The 20,251-nt window shown below is 44.5% G+C and overlaps 1 protein-coding gene across 5 annotated transcripts in view; it reads left to right on the plus strand.

Moving 5' to 3' along the window:
• The window catches only part of LOC132381048 (transcription factor SOX-13-like), a 206,173-nt gene that overhangs the window by 135,614 nt on the left and 50,308 nt on the right, over window positions 1-20,251 (plus strand). For 4 of the 5 annotated variants that reach the window (XM_059950169.1, XM_059950168.1, XM_059950166.1 and 1 more), the window contains one exon: window positions 14,742-14,964. The exons of the other annotated variant lie outside the window; for it this stretch is intronic. In XM_059950169.1, the coding sequence (XP_059806152.1) occupies window positions 14,743-14,964 (222 nt within the window). In that variant the 5' untranslated portion in view covers window position 14,742. The remainder of the gene's footprint in view (window positions 1-14,741; window positions 14,965-20,251) is intronic. 5 annotated transcript variants of the gene reach the window in all.

Here is a 20,251-nt window from a genome sequence, read left to right on the forward strand (position 1 = left end):
TGATAATTAGTTTATTATTGTCTCATATAACAGCAAAAATCTTTTGTTGGCATGTCATCCAGACAGATCATTTCCCAAACCTAAGTTCATTGAGACAGCACAAAAAGGGACAAAACGGTGTAGAGTATATTATTAAAGTCATAGAGAAACTCTAGGAAGACAAATCATGTTCAAGGGTCTTGATGAGGTGGTCTTCGTAAAGTTTTCAGTGCTATGTTAGACAAATTCTACACCTTCACCACCCTCTAAGTGTAGAAATTTCTCTGCATCTCAGTTCTTAGAACTCAGTCTAAAGATGCCAACCATCTTCAACCTGTCCTGTCGGTCCTGCCCTGTCAATATTGTTTAATTTAGCGCCCCTTATAAACTCGCTGGTGAATACAAACCTAGTTGAGTCAATCTTTCCTCATTTGGCACTTCCACCACACCTGAAATCAGCTTGGTAAATTTAATTTTTGTTGTTTATTTAGCGATACAGTGAGAGTAGGCCCTTCTGGCCCTTTGAGCCATGTCGCCCCAGCAACCCTAACCTAACCACAGGACAAGTTGAAATGACCGATTAGCCTCTCCGGTGCTACTTACGACCGTGGGAGGAAACTGGAGCCACTCAGGGAAAACCCACACATTCCACCAGGAGGCCGTGAAGAGAATCCTCTCAGAACGCTGCCGGAATTGAACTCCGAACTGCAGGATGCCCGGAGCTGCAATACCGTGACACCAGCCACTATGCTACTGTGGCGCCAGTCCTCGGTGCTCTCCCACAGTGGCAAACGCGAGCCTTCACTGCAGCTCTCTGCGGCAAGCTCCAGAGCACAGCAGTCTTCCTTTTTGCTCTGAAGTACTTTTTGATTGTGTAGCACGGCAAGATGCTCTTACCTCAACCATAGGTCATGCTTCCCATTCTTGGGTTGGGAGACATTCCATAGATTGTCCTCCGGCAAGCCCTAAGAGCTGGAGAACCAGGTACCATGATGGAAAACAATTCAGTAATCAATAGTGATTTTGGGATATTTTACTTCCATGGTAACTATGTTCCTCTGACCACCATAACCCTTCTTGAGAGGGAGAGAGAGCATATTTAAAATAGCACTGACATGCTTTTTGAACAAGGAATTCACAACTCCAATTTTTCCTCTTTTGTATCTCGAATTACTTGAAATAAAATCCTTCCAACTACCGTTGTTGGAGTCACAACTTTGGGACAGAATTTATATGAAGACAGTCTTATTTTGGTCACTCAGGATTCTTGGAAAACAGTCTCCCTGCAGGGTATCTTGTCTGACCAAAAACAACTGAACATTGTAGCTGAACAGCGATAGTGTTGTAACTTGCAAATCTGATATCGCAGCATGTGACATTGATTGGAAACCTGTGAGTGAAGATATTTTCTCTTGTGACCCGTTCTATTTTTAACATTGATATTGCTTTTTGTCTGGGTCCATCTGAATCCTCCCAGCGCACAAGTTTGTGGTTTCTTTGTCCCTCTTCAAATAGCCTCCATTTCGAATCCAATGTTGCTATCTTCTGTCGCTGTGTAGTAATCCTCTGAGACTTCTATGTTCTGAGTAATTCTAACCTCTTGCTTGTCTCCAATTTTAATGATTCTAAGCTCAAGTTCAAATTCAGTTCATTGTCATTTAATAGTACACATGTATTATACCAAAGTTCCTCCGGACCAAGGTGCACGACACAGTGCTTATAACTCATACACATGATACATAAACTAATATTACCCCTAGCAAAAGTACTTATTTATTTAAGAGTCCATTCTTTCACTGCCTTCCATCTCAAAATCTTCCTTGGAGTCTTTAAGAAACAGTCTGTTAGGCCCACCATGTTCAGAACAACCTGTTTGCCCATCTGCAGCAGTCCCATTTACCATCATTTAGGCCCATGGACCTTCTCAGTGGTCACCTGATCCTCATCCTTGGTGACCCACTTTGTGCTGGAGCTCTCTTGCTCACTCCCTGCCTGATGTTGTGCTGTCATTATCGACCTCCATTTTTCCCGGCGTTATGTGCTCGCCATATTTACACTGAATTAAAAAACCCTTTCTCTTCCAAGTCCGTCCACCAGCCAACCCCAGCCATGTCCTGCAGTCTGCGTGGCCCTGTATGCTGAGATGTCAGCATCGCTGGTAAAGGCCAGCATTTATGGTTAATCCCTAGTTCCCATGACAACCTAGTGATGATCCACTGTAGGTGACGACACTCCCTCAGTGAAATTAGGTAAGGCACTTCTGGATGCCCTGATGAAGGAATGGTATTAATTTATTACTGTCACTTACCAAGATACAGTAAAAAGCTTGTAATGTATGTCCAACTCAAGATGTTAACACACATTCACTCTCCCAATAGTAAAGTGTCATCATTACCTCTTTACCTTTCTCTGGTATGTCTTTTGTCTCTCTCCTTTTCTATACCTCCTTCCTCTTGGTTTAAACCTCGGGGCTCACAGGCCCTCTTCCACCTTTTACAAATAAAAAGCTTTGTGTCAGAGCAGATTCAATGGGCTGAATGGCCTAATTCTGCTCCTATGATTTAAGGTGTTATGATGCCCATTCTGTACCAATGCACTCTCTAAACATAATCTGCAGTGTTTGTTGCATTGTTTGTGGTATCTTGCTCTGTGGTGTGACTACCAACTATCCACATTGAAAGCAGTCACTGTTGGATGCAAAAAGGTGCTTTGAATGTTTCTAAGCAATGCATTCTCTATTCTTTTCATTGTCCTGAACATTGTTCTAGGACCTCTGTCAGATCTACAATGTAACCTCAACGTGGAGCAAGCTAAATCTAATTTTTAAGCTCCATCTGCACAAAATTTCTGTTAATCTCCTAAGACCCAGGGGTGTTTCACAGAAAGCAAGATTTTTGAGCATTGGTGGTGAATAAAAGGAAGTTGAACCAGTTGCAAACCCACTTGGGCTGAATCAAGCAGTGATATTAAAATGGAAAATGGCAGAGATACTCAGCAAGTCAGTCAGGAACTGTGGGAAGAGAAGCAACGGCATCTCAGGTTAATGGCTTTCAAGATGTCCTCACCCTCGAGTGTTTGCTGACTCTGAGTGTCAAAAGGTGAATCCTGCCCCACTTACCTTAATTAGAGCAATTAACCTTAAACATTTCTGTTTGTCTAAACCTGTCTTGCAGTTTAAGGCTTCCAAACTATTAATTATATTGTTTTTGCAAAAATTTTTTACTTTGGCTTGGAGACAGGAATTTGCAATCACCTTGACCAAATAACAGTTGAAATGTAATGGACTCCAAGATTTATTTATGTATAGCAATTGTTATATGTATTCCGAATGGTACAGACTAGACTCAAAGCATCAGCATCTCAGCAAACAGAGTAAGATTTAGTGTGCTACTAGTTTCTTTTCTCATTGGTGGAAACCAGGACTTAGTGTCCAAAGTGCTCCATGTGACTTCAAAAATAATTTCCAAAAATATTGATGTGTTTGACTTTGAAATTTACAGAAGGTAATGTAGAACATAGAACACGACAGCATTGTAGAGAGTCTTTGGCCCCCCGATGTTGTGCCAACCCTTTTACTTACTATAATGTCAATCTAACAATTTCCTCTGACATCGTCCTCCATTTTACTATTGTCCATGTGCCTACCTAAGAGTTTCTCAAAAGCCCCTAATATACTTGCCTGTAACACCACTTTCCGTGCAAAAGAAAACCCTGATATTCTCCCATACTTCCTCCAATCACCTTAAAATTAGGCTCTCTGGTAATAGCCATTTCCAAACTGGGGAAATGTCTCTGGCCATCCACTTGATCTGTGCCACTTTATCATCTTGTACACCTCTATCAAGTCATCTTTCATCCTCCTTCACTCCAAAGAGAAAAACCCTAGTTCGTTATTTGTTGGGTCAATCACATCTTTGAATCAACCTCACAAGCAGAATGTCTAGAGTTCCATTTGAAGTTAGAGTTGTTGATGGGAGGATATCTCCCAATGCTCTCTCTTCTGAATATTTTCATGTTTCTTGATTTGCTGATATGGGAGCTCAGAGCAAATAGTTGAGGTTGGTTTAATATTGTTGAGATGCAGTGAAAAGCTTGACTGTTCATACGGATCAGATCATTGCGCAGTGCACTAGAACAAGTTAAAACAATAACAGTTCAAAATAAAGTGTAACAGCTACAAAGAAAGTCCAGTGCGGGTAGGCAATAACTAGAGAAGAGTTCATTCAGATGAGGTCGCCTATCCCTATAAACTGGAAGAGTTTTGTTCTCCGCTTCTCTCACCCCAGAGACCAACTCCTTCTGATGGGCAGAGTGTTATACAGCCTCTCAACCAATTTGATGGCCGTTAAAATTGAACGCTCATGGATCTTGAGTAGAAAAACCTGGGAATCTTCCATTGTTTGTGATGAATTGCCAATATCACACAGAGCCTTGTGGTCAAAGAGAAATAGTTCTTCATGCTCTGAGTGTGGATCTGTGGGAAATTGATGAAAAATGGTCCAAGGTTCCACTTCTTCCCATTCTTTGTAGGTGGTGAAAGAGAAAGTTTACAAGGAATCCTTGTGAGGATAGGCTTGGCAAGCTGGTACTTTTCTCTTTGGAGAGGAAGAGGATAAGAGTGATGTCATAGAACTGTACATGATGAAAAGGGGTGTAGATCCCAGGACGAAAATGACACGTATGAGGGGCATAATTTTAGGCATTTGGAGGCATTTTTAGGCATTTAGGCAGGAGGAATATCAGTGGTAAGTTTTTTTTACACAGAGTGGTCAGGGCTTGGAACATGCTGCTTGGTAGAGGCAGATACATTAGGGATAATTAAGAGAATCTTAGATAGGCACATGAATGAAGAAAAATGGAGGGCTACCTGGGAGGGAAGGGTTAGATTGACCTTTGAGTAGATTAAAAGTAGCCACAACATTGTGGGCTGAAGGGCCTGTACACTACCAAACATTTCTATATTCTGTGTTCTTACATTCATTTGGTCAACGACGGAGGAAGCAGCAGATGATAAACTGAAGTGTGTTTAGTGGTTGAGAGAATTTACAAGTATCTGGATTGCCTCATGGTAGAGCTTGGAACACTGGAGGAAAGGAACTTAAACCAGTAGCAAACTTGCTAAAGATCTTCCACTGGCAAATTTACTTTGAGCATTCTACGTGAGGATATTCAAAGTTGCTTGTAAATAAATGGAGGTATGTTCATTAAATTTGCTCGAGCTAGAGGACGTTGGGTATATTTAAGGCAGAGGTTGATAGGTTCTTGTGTTGAAAGTTATGGGGAGAAGGCAGGAGAATGGGGTTGAGAGGGATAATAAATCAGCCATGATTGAATGGTGGAGCAGAGTTGATGGGCCAAATGACTGAATTCTGCTCCTAGTTCTTATAGACATGCATTTAAGATAATGAGAGTGAAAATTTAAAGGATATACACCAAGAGTGATAGGTGGTGGACGGAGCGGCCCGGGGTAATGGTGAAAGCAGATATGATAGTGGTGTTTTAGATAGACACCTGAATGTGCAGGGAATGGAGGGGTATGCCTTTTGCAGGCAGAAGGTTACTCACAAGAGACTACAGATGCTGGAATGTGGAGCACCGTGCAAGATGCTGGTGAAACTCAGCAGGTCAGGCAACTTCAATGGAAAGAAATCGATGGTCAGCATTTTGGGTTGAGGCTCTTCATTTGGACTCAATTTGGCACTGTGTTCAGCACTGACGTTGTGGGCCGAAGGGCCCGTTACTGTGTTGTTGTGCTCTACATTTTAATGACTTAGCACTAATATAACAAATTATTTTCCCTTCCTTCAGTGTAGTATGTGCTTTTTGGGTCCTGGCCTATTCTGTGCTTACTTGGTGCAAATTAGCTGGCACAGTGTGTGCAGTGTAGTTAGTCCCTTAGCACCACCACCACCCCCCCCCCACCCCCCCCCCCCCCCCCAGCACTGACTGAAAGAGAAGTGTCTTTGCATGTTCCTGGAGCGCTTCCTGCCCCTGTGCCCCTGTTCGTTAGCTGTGCATCACTCACAGCCCTTTGCTGGCAACCTCCGATTGCCGAGTCGCCATCACGCAAACGTATCAACAGCAGCTGGTGTGATGGTGACACCTGGTGGACATAAATGATGGAACAGCTGGATGTATAAATCATTCCCTTTAAACCAGGACATCCTCCAAGCCACCCCTACACCCTTACCAAGAAACATCCGTCCTGTTTAGAAGGCAGCACAAGTAAATAGATTACAAACAAGAAAAATGCTGGTGGAATAGTCTGTTATACAGCAGTGAAACTGGCCCTTCTGCCCAACTTGTCCATGCTGACCAAGGTGTCCACCTGTGCAAGTCTTTGTTTGGCCCATACCCCTCTAAATATTTCCTTTCCATGTAACTGTCCAACGTTCTTTCAAACATTGCGGTTGTACCTGCCTCCGCCACTTCCTCATTGCACACACCCAGCGACCTTGCTGTGGAAAAAGTGGCACCTCAACCCTTCATCAAAACTTTCCCCTCTCATGTTTAAAACTGCAATCAACCAGTTGCATTTATGGCATTAGCTCCTTGTGAATGTGCTCAGTGGGGGAAGGCTTGGCCTGTGAAGCCCTCCAGCAGCTTCTGTGGGAGGAGAGCAATCGTCGACGTTTCGGGCTGAAGACCTGCCTGTCCTGACGTAGGGTTTTGATCTGATAAGTCATTTTCTGTCCTCCCACGGATGCCACTTGATTTGCTAAGTTATTCCAGCAGACTGTAGTTCAAATAGCTCTTCAGATTCCTCAACACACTCTGGGTGAGCACTGAGTAGTAAATATAGAACATTACAGCACAGTACAGGCCCACAATGTTGTGCCAACCTTTTAACCTACTCTTAACACTTCCCTCCCACTATGTTTCTATTACCCATTCCTTTCTTAAGTACCTCTACCACCACCCCAGCAGGTCACTCCACACACCCACCACTCTGTGTAAAAAAAAACCTCCGACATTCCCCCCTATACTTTCCTCCAAACAGCTTAAAATTATGCCCCCTCGTATTTCTACCTTGGAAATAAGTCTCTGCCTATCCTCATTATGCCTCTTATCATCTTATATACCTCTACCAAGTCACCTCTCATCCTCCTTGTCTCCAAAGAGAAAAGCTCCAGCTTGTTCGACTTGTCCTCATAAGACATGCTCTCTAAATCTAGACAGCATCCTGGTACATCCCCTCTGCATCCTCACTAAAGCTTCCATATCTTTCCTATAGTGAGGTGACCAGAACTGAACACAATACTGATCTACCCAGGGTTCTATGGAGCTACATTACCTTGTCACTCCGAGTTCACTCTATCCAAGTTAAGACTTGTCAGTTTCTCTGATACCATCGCATCCCTCCTGAATGGTCAAAACTCTAGTTGGGACCCAACTGGAGCCTTATCCTGTTACGGTACCTGTCACATATTGGTTAGGTAAGTGCACTTGTATTCTCTCAATGGAGATTAACTGCTGGAGCCAAACACTGTTAAATTTAAGCACAAAAAAGTCTCCAAACGCTGGAAATCCAAAGCAACACTCGCAAAATATTGGAGGAACTCAGCAGGTCAGGCAGCATCTATGGAAATGAGTGAACAGTTGATGCTTTGGGCTTCGATCCTCCTTCAGCACTGGAAAGGAAGGGGGGAAGACGCCAGAACGAGAAGGTGGGTGGTGGGGGGAGAGGGGAAGGACGATAGCTGGAAGTTGATGGATGAAACCAGCTGGGTTGGAAAGATAAAGGGCTGGAGAGGAAGGAATCTGATAGGAGAGGAGAGTGGACCATAGGAGAGAGGGAAGGAGGAGGTGACCCAGGAGGAGGCGATAGGCAGGTGAGAAGAGATGAGAAGCCATAGTGCGGAATAGAAGTAGAGGGGAGGAGAAGGAAAAAGTTTGTTAAACCAACAGCTCCACACAAGATCTAGATAGCTAGTTAGAGGGAGAGAGAGAAAGAAATGGCTTCCTGTTCATTGCTTATTTCAATTGGAACTTCTTGTTTCGATGTATTGGAGCCACAGTACAGGCCACGAGGGGTTTATTCTCAAGGAATTTGGGCAGCTTGCAGAATGAGGCCGACAGTTTCCGGTGCAGCCGATCCAGATGAAATAATTTTGCTGTCGTCGGGCCCCACGCGGGGCATCCTGACATTTGAACTCCCATTATTTTTGTCACCATTAATTAAAGTGTCAGCTGGGATTGAGCGACTCCTCCGCGAAGGATTGGCTCCCTGCCCTGCTCAAGGCTTTCAGGGGTATTGATGAGTTTCGTAGTACGTGTACAGAACAGACCCAGTGTCTCAGTGCTTTCTGAAGACCATCTTTCCGTGCTTGCCCAACAATGCCAGATTGTCCTTTGTACTGAATGGGAGTTCTGGGAATGAGAGAGGCAGTATTGTATTTTCTTGCCAAATTCCCCTCTCCTGCTCTTTGTTTGTTTTGTTTGCAGAGTACAAAGGATTGATAGCATATTGTCAACCCCAGGCTCTCATTACAAAGCTTCAATGTTGGGCAGACCAACCGTATTGCCACTAATATAGTCGCCAGTACCGTATTTATTCCAAACAGAGCTCACAAGTCATCTTGTTCATCATGTGCTTGGAATCTAGTCACTCAGGTGGTCTCACCCATCAGCACGACATCCACATCAGCCACTCCTCTCCACAGCCCCTCAGCACTCTTCACCCCTCCCCCACATGTACTGTAACTATACACCTACACTCCGCACCTCATACCTACACTGACACAGTCACTGTCCTCCTGTGCTCTCATTTGCCCCATTGCTACCTAGAAGAGTTCCACTTGCCAGGAGTCACGGTCACGTTATCATTTCCAGTCAGAGTCACCTCGTGATCGGAGACTCCTGCACGTAGTGTGACTTCAAAGTACATTTGTTATCAAAACACATGTACATTATACAACCTTACAGGCAGCCACGAAACAAAGAAACCCAAGAGAACCCATTTTTTAAAAAAAGATTCTTCGTCACCCTACGTGCAGAGAGAGGAGAAAAGAAAGCAAACCATTCAAACAATGAACGCAAGCAAATAGAGTTCTGAATGGTCCACAGACCCTTAGTTCAGCGCAGAGCTAAGTAAACACTGAGGAGCAGCGAAAGCTGAGCCAGCCTGCCCCACAGATGCCCTGACCTTTTTCAATCTGGCCCGGCGCCTAAATCGTCATCCCAACAGCGGGTTCTGTTGTTTCGATGTGTTCAGGGGCCTGGACCCGACCTTTACAATTTGGCCCAGTGATTAAATCAGTGGAACCTTGGGTCTTTGTTGCTCTCGGCAACAGGCCTGCTGCCTCGCCTCACTTTGGATCTGTCGCTTTAAATTGCCTCCAAGTCCAAAGGGCAGTTGCAGGTGATTATTGCACTTATTGTGCGTACTGTGTATATAAACTAATCTTGTGTATATACGCCCACTTTCAAAATATTTGATGTTTTATAGGATTTTTTAAAATATATTTATACTGGCTTTGTTTCTTTATGCTGCATCACATCTGGGGTAACAATCAGCGCATGCCAGATGCTGGAGGAACTCAGCAGGCCAGGCAGCATCTATGGAAAGAAGTGTAGTCGACGTTTCGAGCCCAAACGCCTCGGAAGGACTGGAGAACAAAAGCTGAGGAGTAGATTTAAAAGGTGGGGGGAGGGGAAAGAGAAACGCCAGGTGATGGGTGGAGGGGGAGGGATGAAGTAAAGAACTTAGAAGTTGATTGGTGAGATGAACTGAGAGAGGGAAAAGGGGTTGGGGGGCATTGCCATAAATTTGAGAAAGCGATGGTCATGCCGTCAGGTTGGAGCCTACCCAAACGGAGTATAAGGTGTTGTTCCTCCAACCCAAGTGTGGCCTCATCACGACAATGGAGGAAGCCATGGATGGACATATTGGAATGGGAAGTGGGATTAAAATGGGTGGCCACTGGGAGATCCCGCTTGTTCTGGCGGACGGAGCGTAGGTGCGTGGCAAAAGTGGTTTGCCAATCTACGCCGGGTCTCACCGATGTACAGGAGGCCAGCAGGGAGCACCAAACACAGTAAATGACCCCAACAGGCTCACAGGCGATGTGTCGCCTCACTTGGAAGGACTGTTTAGGGCCTTGGATGGGAGCGAGGGAGAAGGTTTGCAAGCAGAACAAGTGCTACACCTATCAGCTGCTGTTTCTCTCTCCCTTCCACCCAGCTTTTAAAACTACTCCTCAGCTTTTTTTCCCTCCAGTCTTGCCAAAGGCCTGAAGCATCGACTGCACTTGTTTCCATAGATGCTGCCTGGCCAGCTGAGTCCCTCCAGTATTTTGTGTGTGTTGCTCAGATTTCCAGCATCTGCAGATTTTCTCTTGTTTGTGGACTAACAATCATTTTGTTCTATATATGCTCGTGTACTGAAGAATGCCAACGACCAATTTTGAATCTTGAGTCTCAACAGCAACTCCCACTTCGCATTCCAACAGGCTCAACTTTTAAGCAAAAGCTTGAGTCTGTTTGTGAACTAATTTCAAGAGCATTTCTTATGTAAAATCCCATGTTATGTGGATAACCACAGCTGTCATCCTGTCTCAGCAAAGCCATTTTAAGAGCAAAGAGGTGAACTGCTTTGGTTGCCTCAGGAAATTTAGTGCAAGTTGTGAGAGACTGCACCAGAGTCTTTGAAAGTGCCCTATCTAGTACATTCATGCTGATAATCAGGGTTCCTGACCCTGGCAAATCTTAGACCAGTAGGTTCACATGGGACTCCAATCTTGTGACCTCTCCAGGGCCTGAAGCTATTGCCAGTGTTCCATCCATGAAATAAAGGGTTTTAGAGAAAAAATACTTCATTAGATTAATTTAGTGTCATTAAGTTGGCGTTGGAAGTTTATTGTTAAAACATTGTAACACAACCACGTACAAAGGATTTGGGAAATCTCCCTTGTGCCCAGGCTCCTTCTGGGAGAGAAGGCACTCCTTCAAATTACCTTGCCCTCCAAAGCCTGCTTTCTAGAATTGACGCTGACTAAACAGCAAGTATACTCCAAGGTTAGGAAATAGAGGTTGATTACACCTCTCCCTCCTCATCTAGAGACAATGTAGTCAGAAGAAAGACAGATTTCTCCCCCTGATCAAAGTACATTTATGATCGAAGCACATATACATTGTACACCCTTGAGATTCGTTTCCTTACAGCAGCCACAAAACAAAAAACCCAAATGAACCCATTTCATTAAAGACTGACAAGCACCCGCTGCGCAAGAGAGAGAGAAAAAACAAGTCATGCAATCAAAGAAAGTGGGCAAGTAGCATTGAGAGTGAAATTGAGCCCTCAGACACAAAGCCCGGAGCAGGCCACAGGCTCGGCTTCAGTTCAGCACAGGGCTGAGTAAATTCCGTGGAGCCCGGAGCAAGCCCCCACTTTCAGCCTCAGAGCAGTAACACCCTGCCTTTTCATTCCACCTGGCCCGGCATTTAAACCATCCAGTTATCGTGTCATTCCTCGCTCTAAGACCCGGGCCCTGTCGCAGCGATACACTCATGTACTTGAATTTTGGTGCCGGTTTGGTATTATTGTGGGCATCATAACTAATTAATTAATTGAAGTCAAGTCTTAAACCATGAACTTAATTCTCCACCTACATTGCAATGACCCTCGCAATTTATTTGCCTACCTGCACTGCCTCCGTCAATGTCACACTAAGCTCAATATCACACCATCTCAATATACTTATGTATGGAATGATTTGGCACACAGTCAAGGCTCCTCACTGTATTTTCATTCACCCAAGACAAAGTTTATTATCGTAAATTCAAGGATATTTGTGCACACTTGCAGCTGCACTGCAGGCACATGGCATCGGATGATTTATTGAGTAGTCTTTCCAGCCCTCTGAGCCATTGGTATAACCCTATGACAATTTACATTGACCAATTCACCTACCAAGCTTTGGACAGTGGGAGGAAACCAGAGCACCCGGAAGAAACCCACAAGGTCACAGAGAGAATGTACGAACTCCTTACAGGCAGTGGCTAGAATTGAACCTGGGTCGGCTGTGCTAACCACTACGCTACCTTGCCACCTTTAGCAGTGTTCACAAGATAAGTGTAACTTTAACAAGGAAGAAAGTCCATTGTGGTGACAAGTGATTGGAGTGGTCCTAGGATTGCTATACTGTAGGGGTTATGGTTGTGCCGGTTGATTCAAGGAAAGAATGGTTGAACTTATCTTGAACCTACCCGGTGGTGTGTCCAGTCAGGCTCAGTCTGTTGTGATGCCAAGTGATCAAAGTGGTCCTAGTCTTGCTATACTACAGGCCTCTGTACCTCCTGCCCGACGGTAGCTGTGAGGAGATGGTGTGGCCCGAATGGTGAAATCAAAAAAAAGATTACCTTTACTTGTCACATGTCCGTCGAACTATACAGTGAAATACATCATTTGTGTCTAGAACTGACAAAGTCTGAGGAACAGACCACGTGTGTCGCCAAGCTTCCAGTACCTACATAGCATGCCCTTAACTCACTAACCGTAGCCCTATCGGTATGTCTTTGGAACGTGGAAGGAAACTGGAGTCTCCAGAGGAAATCCACATGGTCACGGGAAGAACGTACAAACTCCTTACAGACTGTGGCGGGATGGAACCCGGATTGATGATCGCTAGCGCTGTAAAGCATTGCGCTATCCGCTATGCTCCCTTGCCACCCTTTGATGATGAACGTTGGGGATCTTCGGTGATGCTTCCTTCTTGAAGCAGAGCCCCCTATATATACTACCAAGAAAACCTTCTCCAGAGCCTTGTGCACGTTATCCAAGCTGCCTCGAACAGCTGCTGTATCTTTGGAGCTCCTGTCTCTCCTTGAAGCATTTCTCTGCAAGTGTAAGAACAGTTATTGAGAACAGGATAAGACTTTATGGTCTCCTGGTAACATCGATCACTGTCAGATTACAGGTCGTTGCTGCTTTTCAGACCTTTCCTGTGAGGCTCCTGGCTGCAGGTTTATTGTGGTAATCAAGTCCTATTCGTCACACACTTAACAGGATGTTCCAACGTATGGGCTTTCCTTCCACATCGAGTGCAACATTTCTTTTTGCAATAGTCACTTTGCAGGCCTTCTGCAAAGTGCACGAGGGACTGGAGTCTTGAAGTTGATCGTTTGATTTGTATAGCGAGCTTTACCTTTATAACAAAAACAGCAGTATTTGTCTGTTATCTTTTGCTAGCTATGAAATGTAAAACTTGTTAAACAGACACCTGAGCTATCTGTGAAGATGTAAAAGAGGATTTTAAAGAGGTGTGGGAGATTGATAGGTTTTGGAAGGACAGAATTGGAAACTCCATAGAGGAAGACAAAAGTAGGTCAGAAATGGTGAAAAGCTGGAACGTAAGCCCTTATTGACTGGAAGAGCTGTACGTTATGGGCCAGACCTGTGAGGCGTTAAGAAGCGTGCCAGTTTTCAGTTTTGCCTTTTTCTCATGGCCTTATACACAAGATGAGGCATTTCAGCACCTGAAGAGTTAACAGTGCATTCTATTCTGTGGGTTACTGTTGACTCACACAAGAGCTCAAATTAAAGCTTACATTAACCTGATTGTGGATCAAATCCAGTGCGGTGGACAAAGCAGTGTGTTGAAAGGAAACAAGATATGATGAAATCCAAACAGGAGGCTTTGGAAAGGGAAGGAAAGAGAGATAAAACTGCCATGAAAGCAGGAATGACGGAGCAAACTATACGCCATTGTCCCCTTGTCACATTTCCCTTTTGTTTGATTCTTTTGTCCGGAGGCCCATTGTTACACTTCCTCCCGCTCCTGTTTCTCCATCCCCTTTCCATTACAAGGCAGATTCTGTTGTTGTGCTACCTTTTGTTTGGAGTTCCATTTGCTGCCACATTGCCTCGAGCTGTTTGCCTTGCAGGTTGAATTGCTGGAGTTATCTGCGATATTGTTATCGCCACAAATCTTCTTTCTCTCTTGTCTCATCGCTCTCTGCTTTATCGATTTCTTGGCGGCCACATAACGTGTGCTTGGCGGGGGGGGGCGGCGTCACATGGTCTCGTGCTGTGCGGACAAACCCAATGTTCAGCTCTGGTTGACTGCAGTGTGGGTTTGTGCATTTCGAGTTCGGACTTGATCCTTGTGGGTGACAACTCTGGCACCCCATCTCCGGCAGGATTGAACGCAGCCGCGTGGAGCAGAGTTAAAGCCCTTATACCGTTTGGGGCTTGCAGAAGTTTTTAAACAAACCTCTGCCTTTTGAAGGGTACGTCCCACCGGAAATTTTAAATCTCTTTTCTCCAGATGCTGCTTAACAGGCTGAGCTTTTCCAGCATTTTCTGTTTTTATTTCAGCACCAGCGACCGGGGTTCAATTTCTGCAATTGTCTGTAAGGAGTTTGTACGTTCTCCCCATGACCGAGTGGTTTCTTCTGGGTGCTCGGGTTTCCTCCGATATTCCAAAGATGTATGGGTTAGTAGGGTAATTGATCGCATGGGCCTGTTGCTGTGCTGTAACTCTAAATACAAATACGAAATTTCAGATTGCCAACATCAGCAGCCTGTTTTCTCAAGTGCTTGAAAATGCCCTATGTTTACCATTCTAAGCATGTGTGATTGCCACCTTGAAGTGTAGGCGCACCTTCATCTCTCCTCCTCGCTGTCAAGACCTCTCCGGTTGTGGACCGCTGCCCTGGATGGGTCAGATAGGTGGGCCGTGTTTCGGTTCCGAGCCCAGCTCCAGGATTTCAGGCGGCCTCATCGAGTTTTACATTTCACCTTTTTCTCTCTCTGCTCGCAGGATGTCCACACGACCGCCGGCTCGTTGCATGGACCTGAATGGAGACACGGTCATGGTCCACGACCAGGTGAAAGTGGAAGAGGTGGAGGAAGAGCGGTCCTGTTACGGACCCCACGGCGCTTCATTCCCCAACAAACCTCATCCCGAGGGGCTCCAGGCCAAAGCGGCCGCGGGGAGAGAGAACCACGACCTCGAGAGGTTGGGCTTCGTGAAACCGACACACGTAAGTCACCAACACCAAGGCCGGAATTAGGAGAGTCAAATCTAACTCGCCGCTTGAGTTGAACCCTACCTAGGTCGACAACTACTGTTGAGTAACTTATGCTAAAGTGAGCCAGTTTGAACAGAAAACGCTAGAAATACTCAGCATGTCAGGCAGCATCTGTGGGAAGAGAAACAGAGTTAACTCTTTGGTCAAAAAGCCTTTGCCAGAACGAGGAAAGAATAAACTAAAGTGTGGAGAAAATAGGATAGGTTAAAGGGAATATCTATAGAGTGAACATCTTTGTATTTCTGTATAGAAGCTGTTACATTTATCTGTGCAAATGACAAAATTAGGTTCAAAATTACAGAGGAAGAGCTGCAGTTTTAGCATTGCAGTTGGGAGACAAGAACCAGTGAATGTTGTATTCAAATCACAACTCTAAGATACAAGGGATGTTACTTTCTGAACTGATAATAATCCTTGTCTAAACAAAAAGCCACGGTGACCTTCACTGTTACCTCAGCCATGCTGTGGACTCTCTAAGAAATATTTGCTGCTTACTTTATAGAGATCCTGTACTTCAGAATCAGAACCAGGTTTATTATCACCAGCATGCGTCGTGAAATTCTTCATCTCTTTCTCGCTGTCTCCAACAGTACAGTTAACGCTACCACTTCCTCTATTTTCTGTGCTCACCTTCTCCACCCGCCATGTTGCGGCGGTACAAGGCGGTGTCGAGGCCGCACTTGGAGTACTGTGTACAGTTTTGCGTCACTGCCGTGCAAAAGATGCCATTAAGTTGGAGAAGGTTCAAAGGGGCCTTACGAGGTCATTGTCAGGACTCAAGGGGAAGCGTTTGAGCAGCCTAGGCCTCTAATCCCTGGAGCATTGGAGACTGAGGAGGTGACATTCTGGAGTTGTATCAAATCATGAGGAGCCTTCTGGCTGTTCATGCTGTGCTGCCCAGCAACCCCCAATTTAATCCTAGTCTAATAACTGGACAATTTACATTGCCTAATTAACCTACCTTGTCTTTGGACTGGGGAGAAAACTGGAATAGCCAACCAGTCACGGGGAGAATGTACAAACTCCTTAAAGGCAATGGCAGGAATTGAACCTGGGAATGAAAAGAGTCTTTTTCCACAGGGTTAGAGGATCAAGAACAAGGAGGCATGACTTTGGTTTGAGAAAAGAAAGACTTCACAGGAACCTGCAGTTGGGGGAGGGGGAGCAACTTTTTCTCCAGAAGGTCACTTGCATATGGAATGAGCTGCCAGAGGATTGTGTTAAAGCAGGTACATTAACAGCATCTAAAAGGTACTTGACAAGTACAGTCGGCCCTCGTTATCCAGGAGGGAATGGTTCAGGGACCCCTCGTGGAAACAAAAAACCATGGATGTTCAAGTCCCTTATTTAACCTGTCTCAGTGTGGGTGGACTTCAGGACCCGGGGGAGCTCTGGAACCTCCGCCCGCAGCTGCTGCTGAATCCACAGTGTTTCTGTTCTGTTGACGGAAAACGATCACGATTGAAAATAAAGTGGAAATAATAAAGTGATGTGAAAGAGGTGAAATGTCATCAGTCATTGGAAAAGCGTTAGGCTACAGTCGGAACAATTTTAAAGAATAAAGTGAAAATAATGGAGCATGTGAAAGGCCCTGCCCCGATGAAAGCTACAATTATTACTAAGCAACGCAATGGTTTTTAATTTTTGAAAAACTGTAACCATATATGCTTCATTAGGGTTTTATTTTACCTTTCTATGTATATATATATATACTATATACTAAGACAAACGTTTGACTAACTGACACTAAGTAATACCAGACATACCTGTTACGATTTACAAATCCGACTTAAAGACTACCTGTACTTTAAATCATCTCTAGATTACTTATACTACCTAATACAATGTAGTTATAGTTGTTATACTGTATTGTTTAGGGAATAATGACAAGAAAAAAAAAGTCTACATGCTCAAACAATAAGTGCAGGAGTCAGAACTTCGGGGTTTTACCGATCCGCGGTTGGTTGAATCCGCGCATGCGGGACCCGTGGATAAGGAGGGCCGACTGTACCTGGATAGGGGAATACGGGCCAAATACAGGCAAATGGAACTACCTTAGGTGGAATCCTTTACCGGCATGAACAAGTTCTGCTGAAGAGCTTGTTTCTGTGCTGTATGACTCGATGAAGTGACCAAACGAATTGCTCGGTAACTAAGAAACAGTATTGCCGCTCCCTTCTCCTTGCCAAGGAATGAGCAAATCTGTGACTGGCAGAGCCTGTGGACACCGCACAGCCGGGCCAGGGGAGCCTGTAGTCGAGGCAGCCTCTCAGGAATATCGACCTCTCCGCTCTGGGACCCAAGCTGGAGAGCTAAGAGCAGTACGTGGGTTGACATCCTGTTCCCGAGGAAGAGCCGCACTATTGGAAGTCCTGTACTGCGCTGTAATGTTCCACGTTCTAGAGGAGGGAAGGGTTAGATTGACCTCACAGTAGGTGAGAAAGGCAGCACATTATCATGGGCCGAAGGGCCTGTACTGTACTGCAATGTTCTATATCTGGAACGAGGTGGAAATAGACCATCGGTCTGAAGGAGAAACTGTTCTACGTAATTTAACCTATGCAAAACACGTTGTGAATCATATCACTGGCCTGATATTTGTCGTCTCGTGGAAGGGCAGCAGCAGACTGCTACACGTAAAAAATACTATTAAGTTACAATTTAAAAAATCCTCAGTGGGAATACTTCATGAAGTACGTCATGGGGGCCTTAGGTTCCATATGACCAGGTTCAAGAACAGTTATTATCCTACAACCATCAGTCTCTAAAACCAGCGCGGATAACTTATTTCAGACAAGAGAAAATCTGCAGATGCTGGAAATCTGAGTAACATGCACAAAATGCTGGAGGAACTCAGCGGGCCAGGCAGCATCTATGCAAAAAAATACAGTTGGCATTTTGGGCTGAGACTCCTTGGCAGGAAGGGCCCTGCTGAAGGGTCTCGGCCCGAAACATCAACTGTACTTTTTTCTATAGATGCTGCCTGAACTGCTGAGTTCTTTCAGCATTTTGTGTGGATAACTTAGTTAGTTATTACTGATTATTATTATTATTGTTGTTATTATTTTGTGTTTCCACAGTTTGTCTTTTGCACATTGGCTGTATGTCTGTCTTTGTGAGTAGTTTTTCTTTGATTCTGTTGTACTTCATTCCAATGTGAATATCTGCAAAAAAAAGAATCTTCTTTAGTATATGATGACATATAAGGTACTTTAATAATAAATTTGTTTTGAACTTTGAACTGTAAGCTACTTTAAGATGCCTTAAGATAAAAGCAAGTTTCTTAGGTTTTCTAACAATTATGCCACAGTTGAGACGACTAAGAGTTATTCACAATTTTGGTTATCAACGCAGTACAGTAGCTGTGGTGCACTCTGGTTTTACCCAGGTATTGCATATTATAAATAGGTAACCAGGAATTAAACACTTTGGAATAGCAGTTACTGTTAACTTCTCTCGGCTCTGCGCGCAAGATGCTGCCAGAATCAGCAGTCGAGGTAATCCTGTGGCCTACACTGTGATCCGTGGAGGGTTTCCCAACCTTTTTTATGTCGTGGACCCCTACTATTATCTGACGGGTCTGTGGACCTCCGGTTGGAAACCCCTGGTCTAAAGAATCACAGTCAACTCCCAGTACAATCTGGCTACTGCTGAATCTTTGCAGAAGTCTACTCAAAATTGCTGGCTCTTGAATCTCCTTTGGTTTTATAGGATAATCTGTAGATTGAGGCACTAGTTTAGAAACTCCTTTGATGTTCTCAATGTCCTTAGCGCTTTGAACAACACTCTGAAGATCATTAGTAAGTGTGGTATGATGATTGGCTAGCAGTCAATTATTTGCCTTCTCCTGCCTTCTCCCCACAATCTTTTGACACCCTGACTAATCAAGAACCTATCAACCTCCACTTTAAACGTACTCAGTGACCTGACCTTCACAGCTGTCCGTGACAATGAATTCCAAAGATTCACTACCCGCTGGCTAAAGAAATTTCTCCTCATCTCTGTTCTAAATGGACGTCCTCTATACTGAGGCTATGCCCTCTGTTCCTTAAATCACCCACTATAGGAAGCATCCGCTGCACATTTACTCTATCTGAGCCTTTCAATATTTGATAGGTTTCAATGAGATATCCTCTCGTACTTCTAAACTCCAGCGAGTACAGTCCCAGAACCATCAATCAGTCCTCATGGCGTACTCTTTCATTCCCAGAATCATTCTTGTGAACCTCTCTAATGCCAGCACATCTTTTCTTAGATAAGGGGCCAAACCTGTTCACAATACTGCAAGCGTGGTCTTATCAGTGATTTATAGAGCCTCAGCATGACTTCCTTGTTCTTACATTCTAGTCCTCTCAAAATGAATGTTAATGCGTTTTCCTTCCTCACCAACAACTCAACCTGCAAATTAGCCTTAAGGGAATCCAAGTCCCAAGTTCCTTTGCAACTTCGAGTTTTGAGTTTTCTCTCCATTTAGAAAATGGTCTATGTTTTATTTCTTCTACCAAAGTGCATGACCATACATGGAGCATTGGCTGATTGGCAGGAGGCAAAGAGTGAGAATAAAGGGAGCCTTTCCTGTTTGGCTGCTGGTGATGAGTGGTGTTCTGTTGGGGTCGGTGTGGGACCGATTCTTTTTATGCCATATGTCAGTGATTTGGATAACGGAGTTGATGGCTTTGTGGCCAAGTTTGTGGATAGTACGAAGATGGGTGGAGGGTCAGGTGGTGTTGAGGAAGCAGGGAGGCTGCAGAAGGACTTAGAAAGGTTTGGAGAATGGGCAAAGAGGTGGCAGATGGAGTTCAGTGTCGGGAAGTGTCCATTCAGAAATCTGATGTTGGAGGGGAAGAAGCTGTTTCTAAAACATTGATCGTTTGTCTTCAGGCTACAGGCTTACTGTGACTGTGTTCAATTTGCCAGCAGAACCACCCTTTGTGATAGCTTTCTTCTGCTCTGCAGTAACTCTTTGTCCAGTCTCCAAAGTCTGAATCCACCTCATGTCGGTAGCTGAAGGTGTGAATGTACTCTTAAGTTGGAAAATCACACAAAAAAAACTTTTTTACGATGTTGGCCACTTGTTTGGGTCCAAGTAAGTTCAAAGTCAGTTCATGCAGAGTCAGAAGTTTCACAGGTTTGTTCAAAGTGCTGCTTTATTGAGGCGTGGTTTGCCAGTTAAACAGAGTGTTTCTGCAGAATGGCTTCACCACTCCTTTGCTGGGGTGGAACAATATGCCCCATCTTC

The sequence above is a fragment of the Hypanus sabinus genome, chromosome 25 (assembly GCF_030144855.1).
Source record: "Hypanus sabinus isolate sHypSab1 chromosome 25, sHypSab1.hap1, whole genome shotgun sequence".
Taxonomy (NCBI): domain Eukaryota; kingdom Metazoa; phylum Chordata; class Chondrichthyes; order Myliobatiformes; family Dasyatidae; genus Hypanus; species Hypanus sabinus.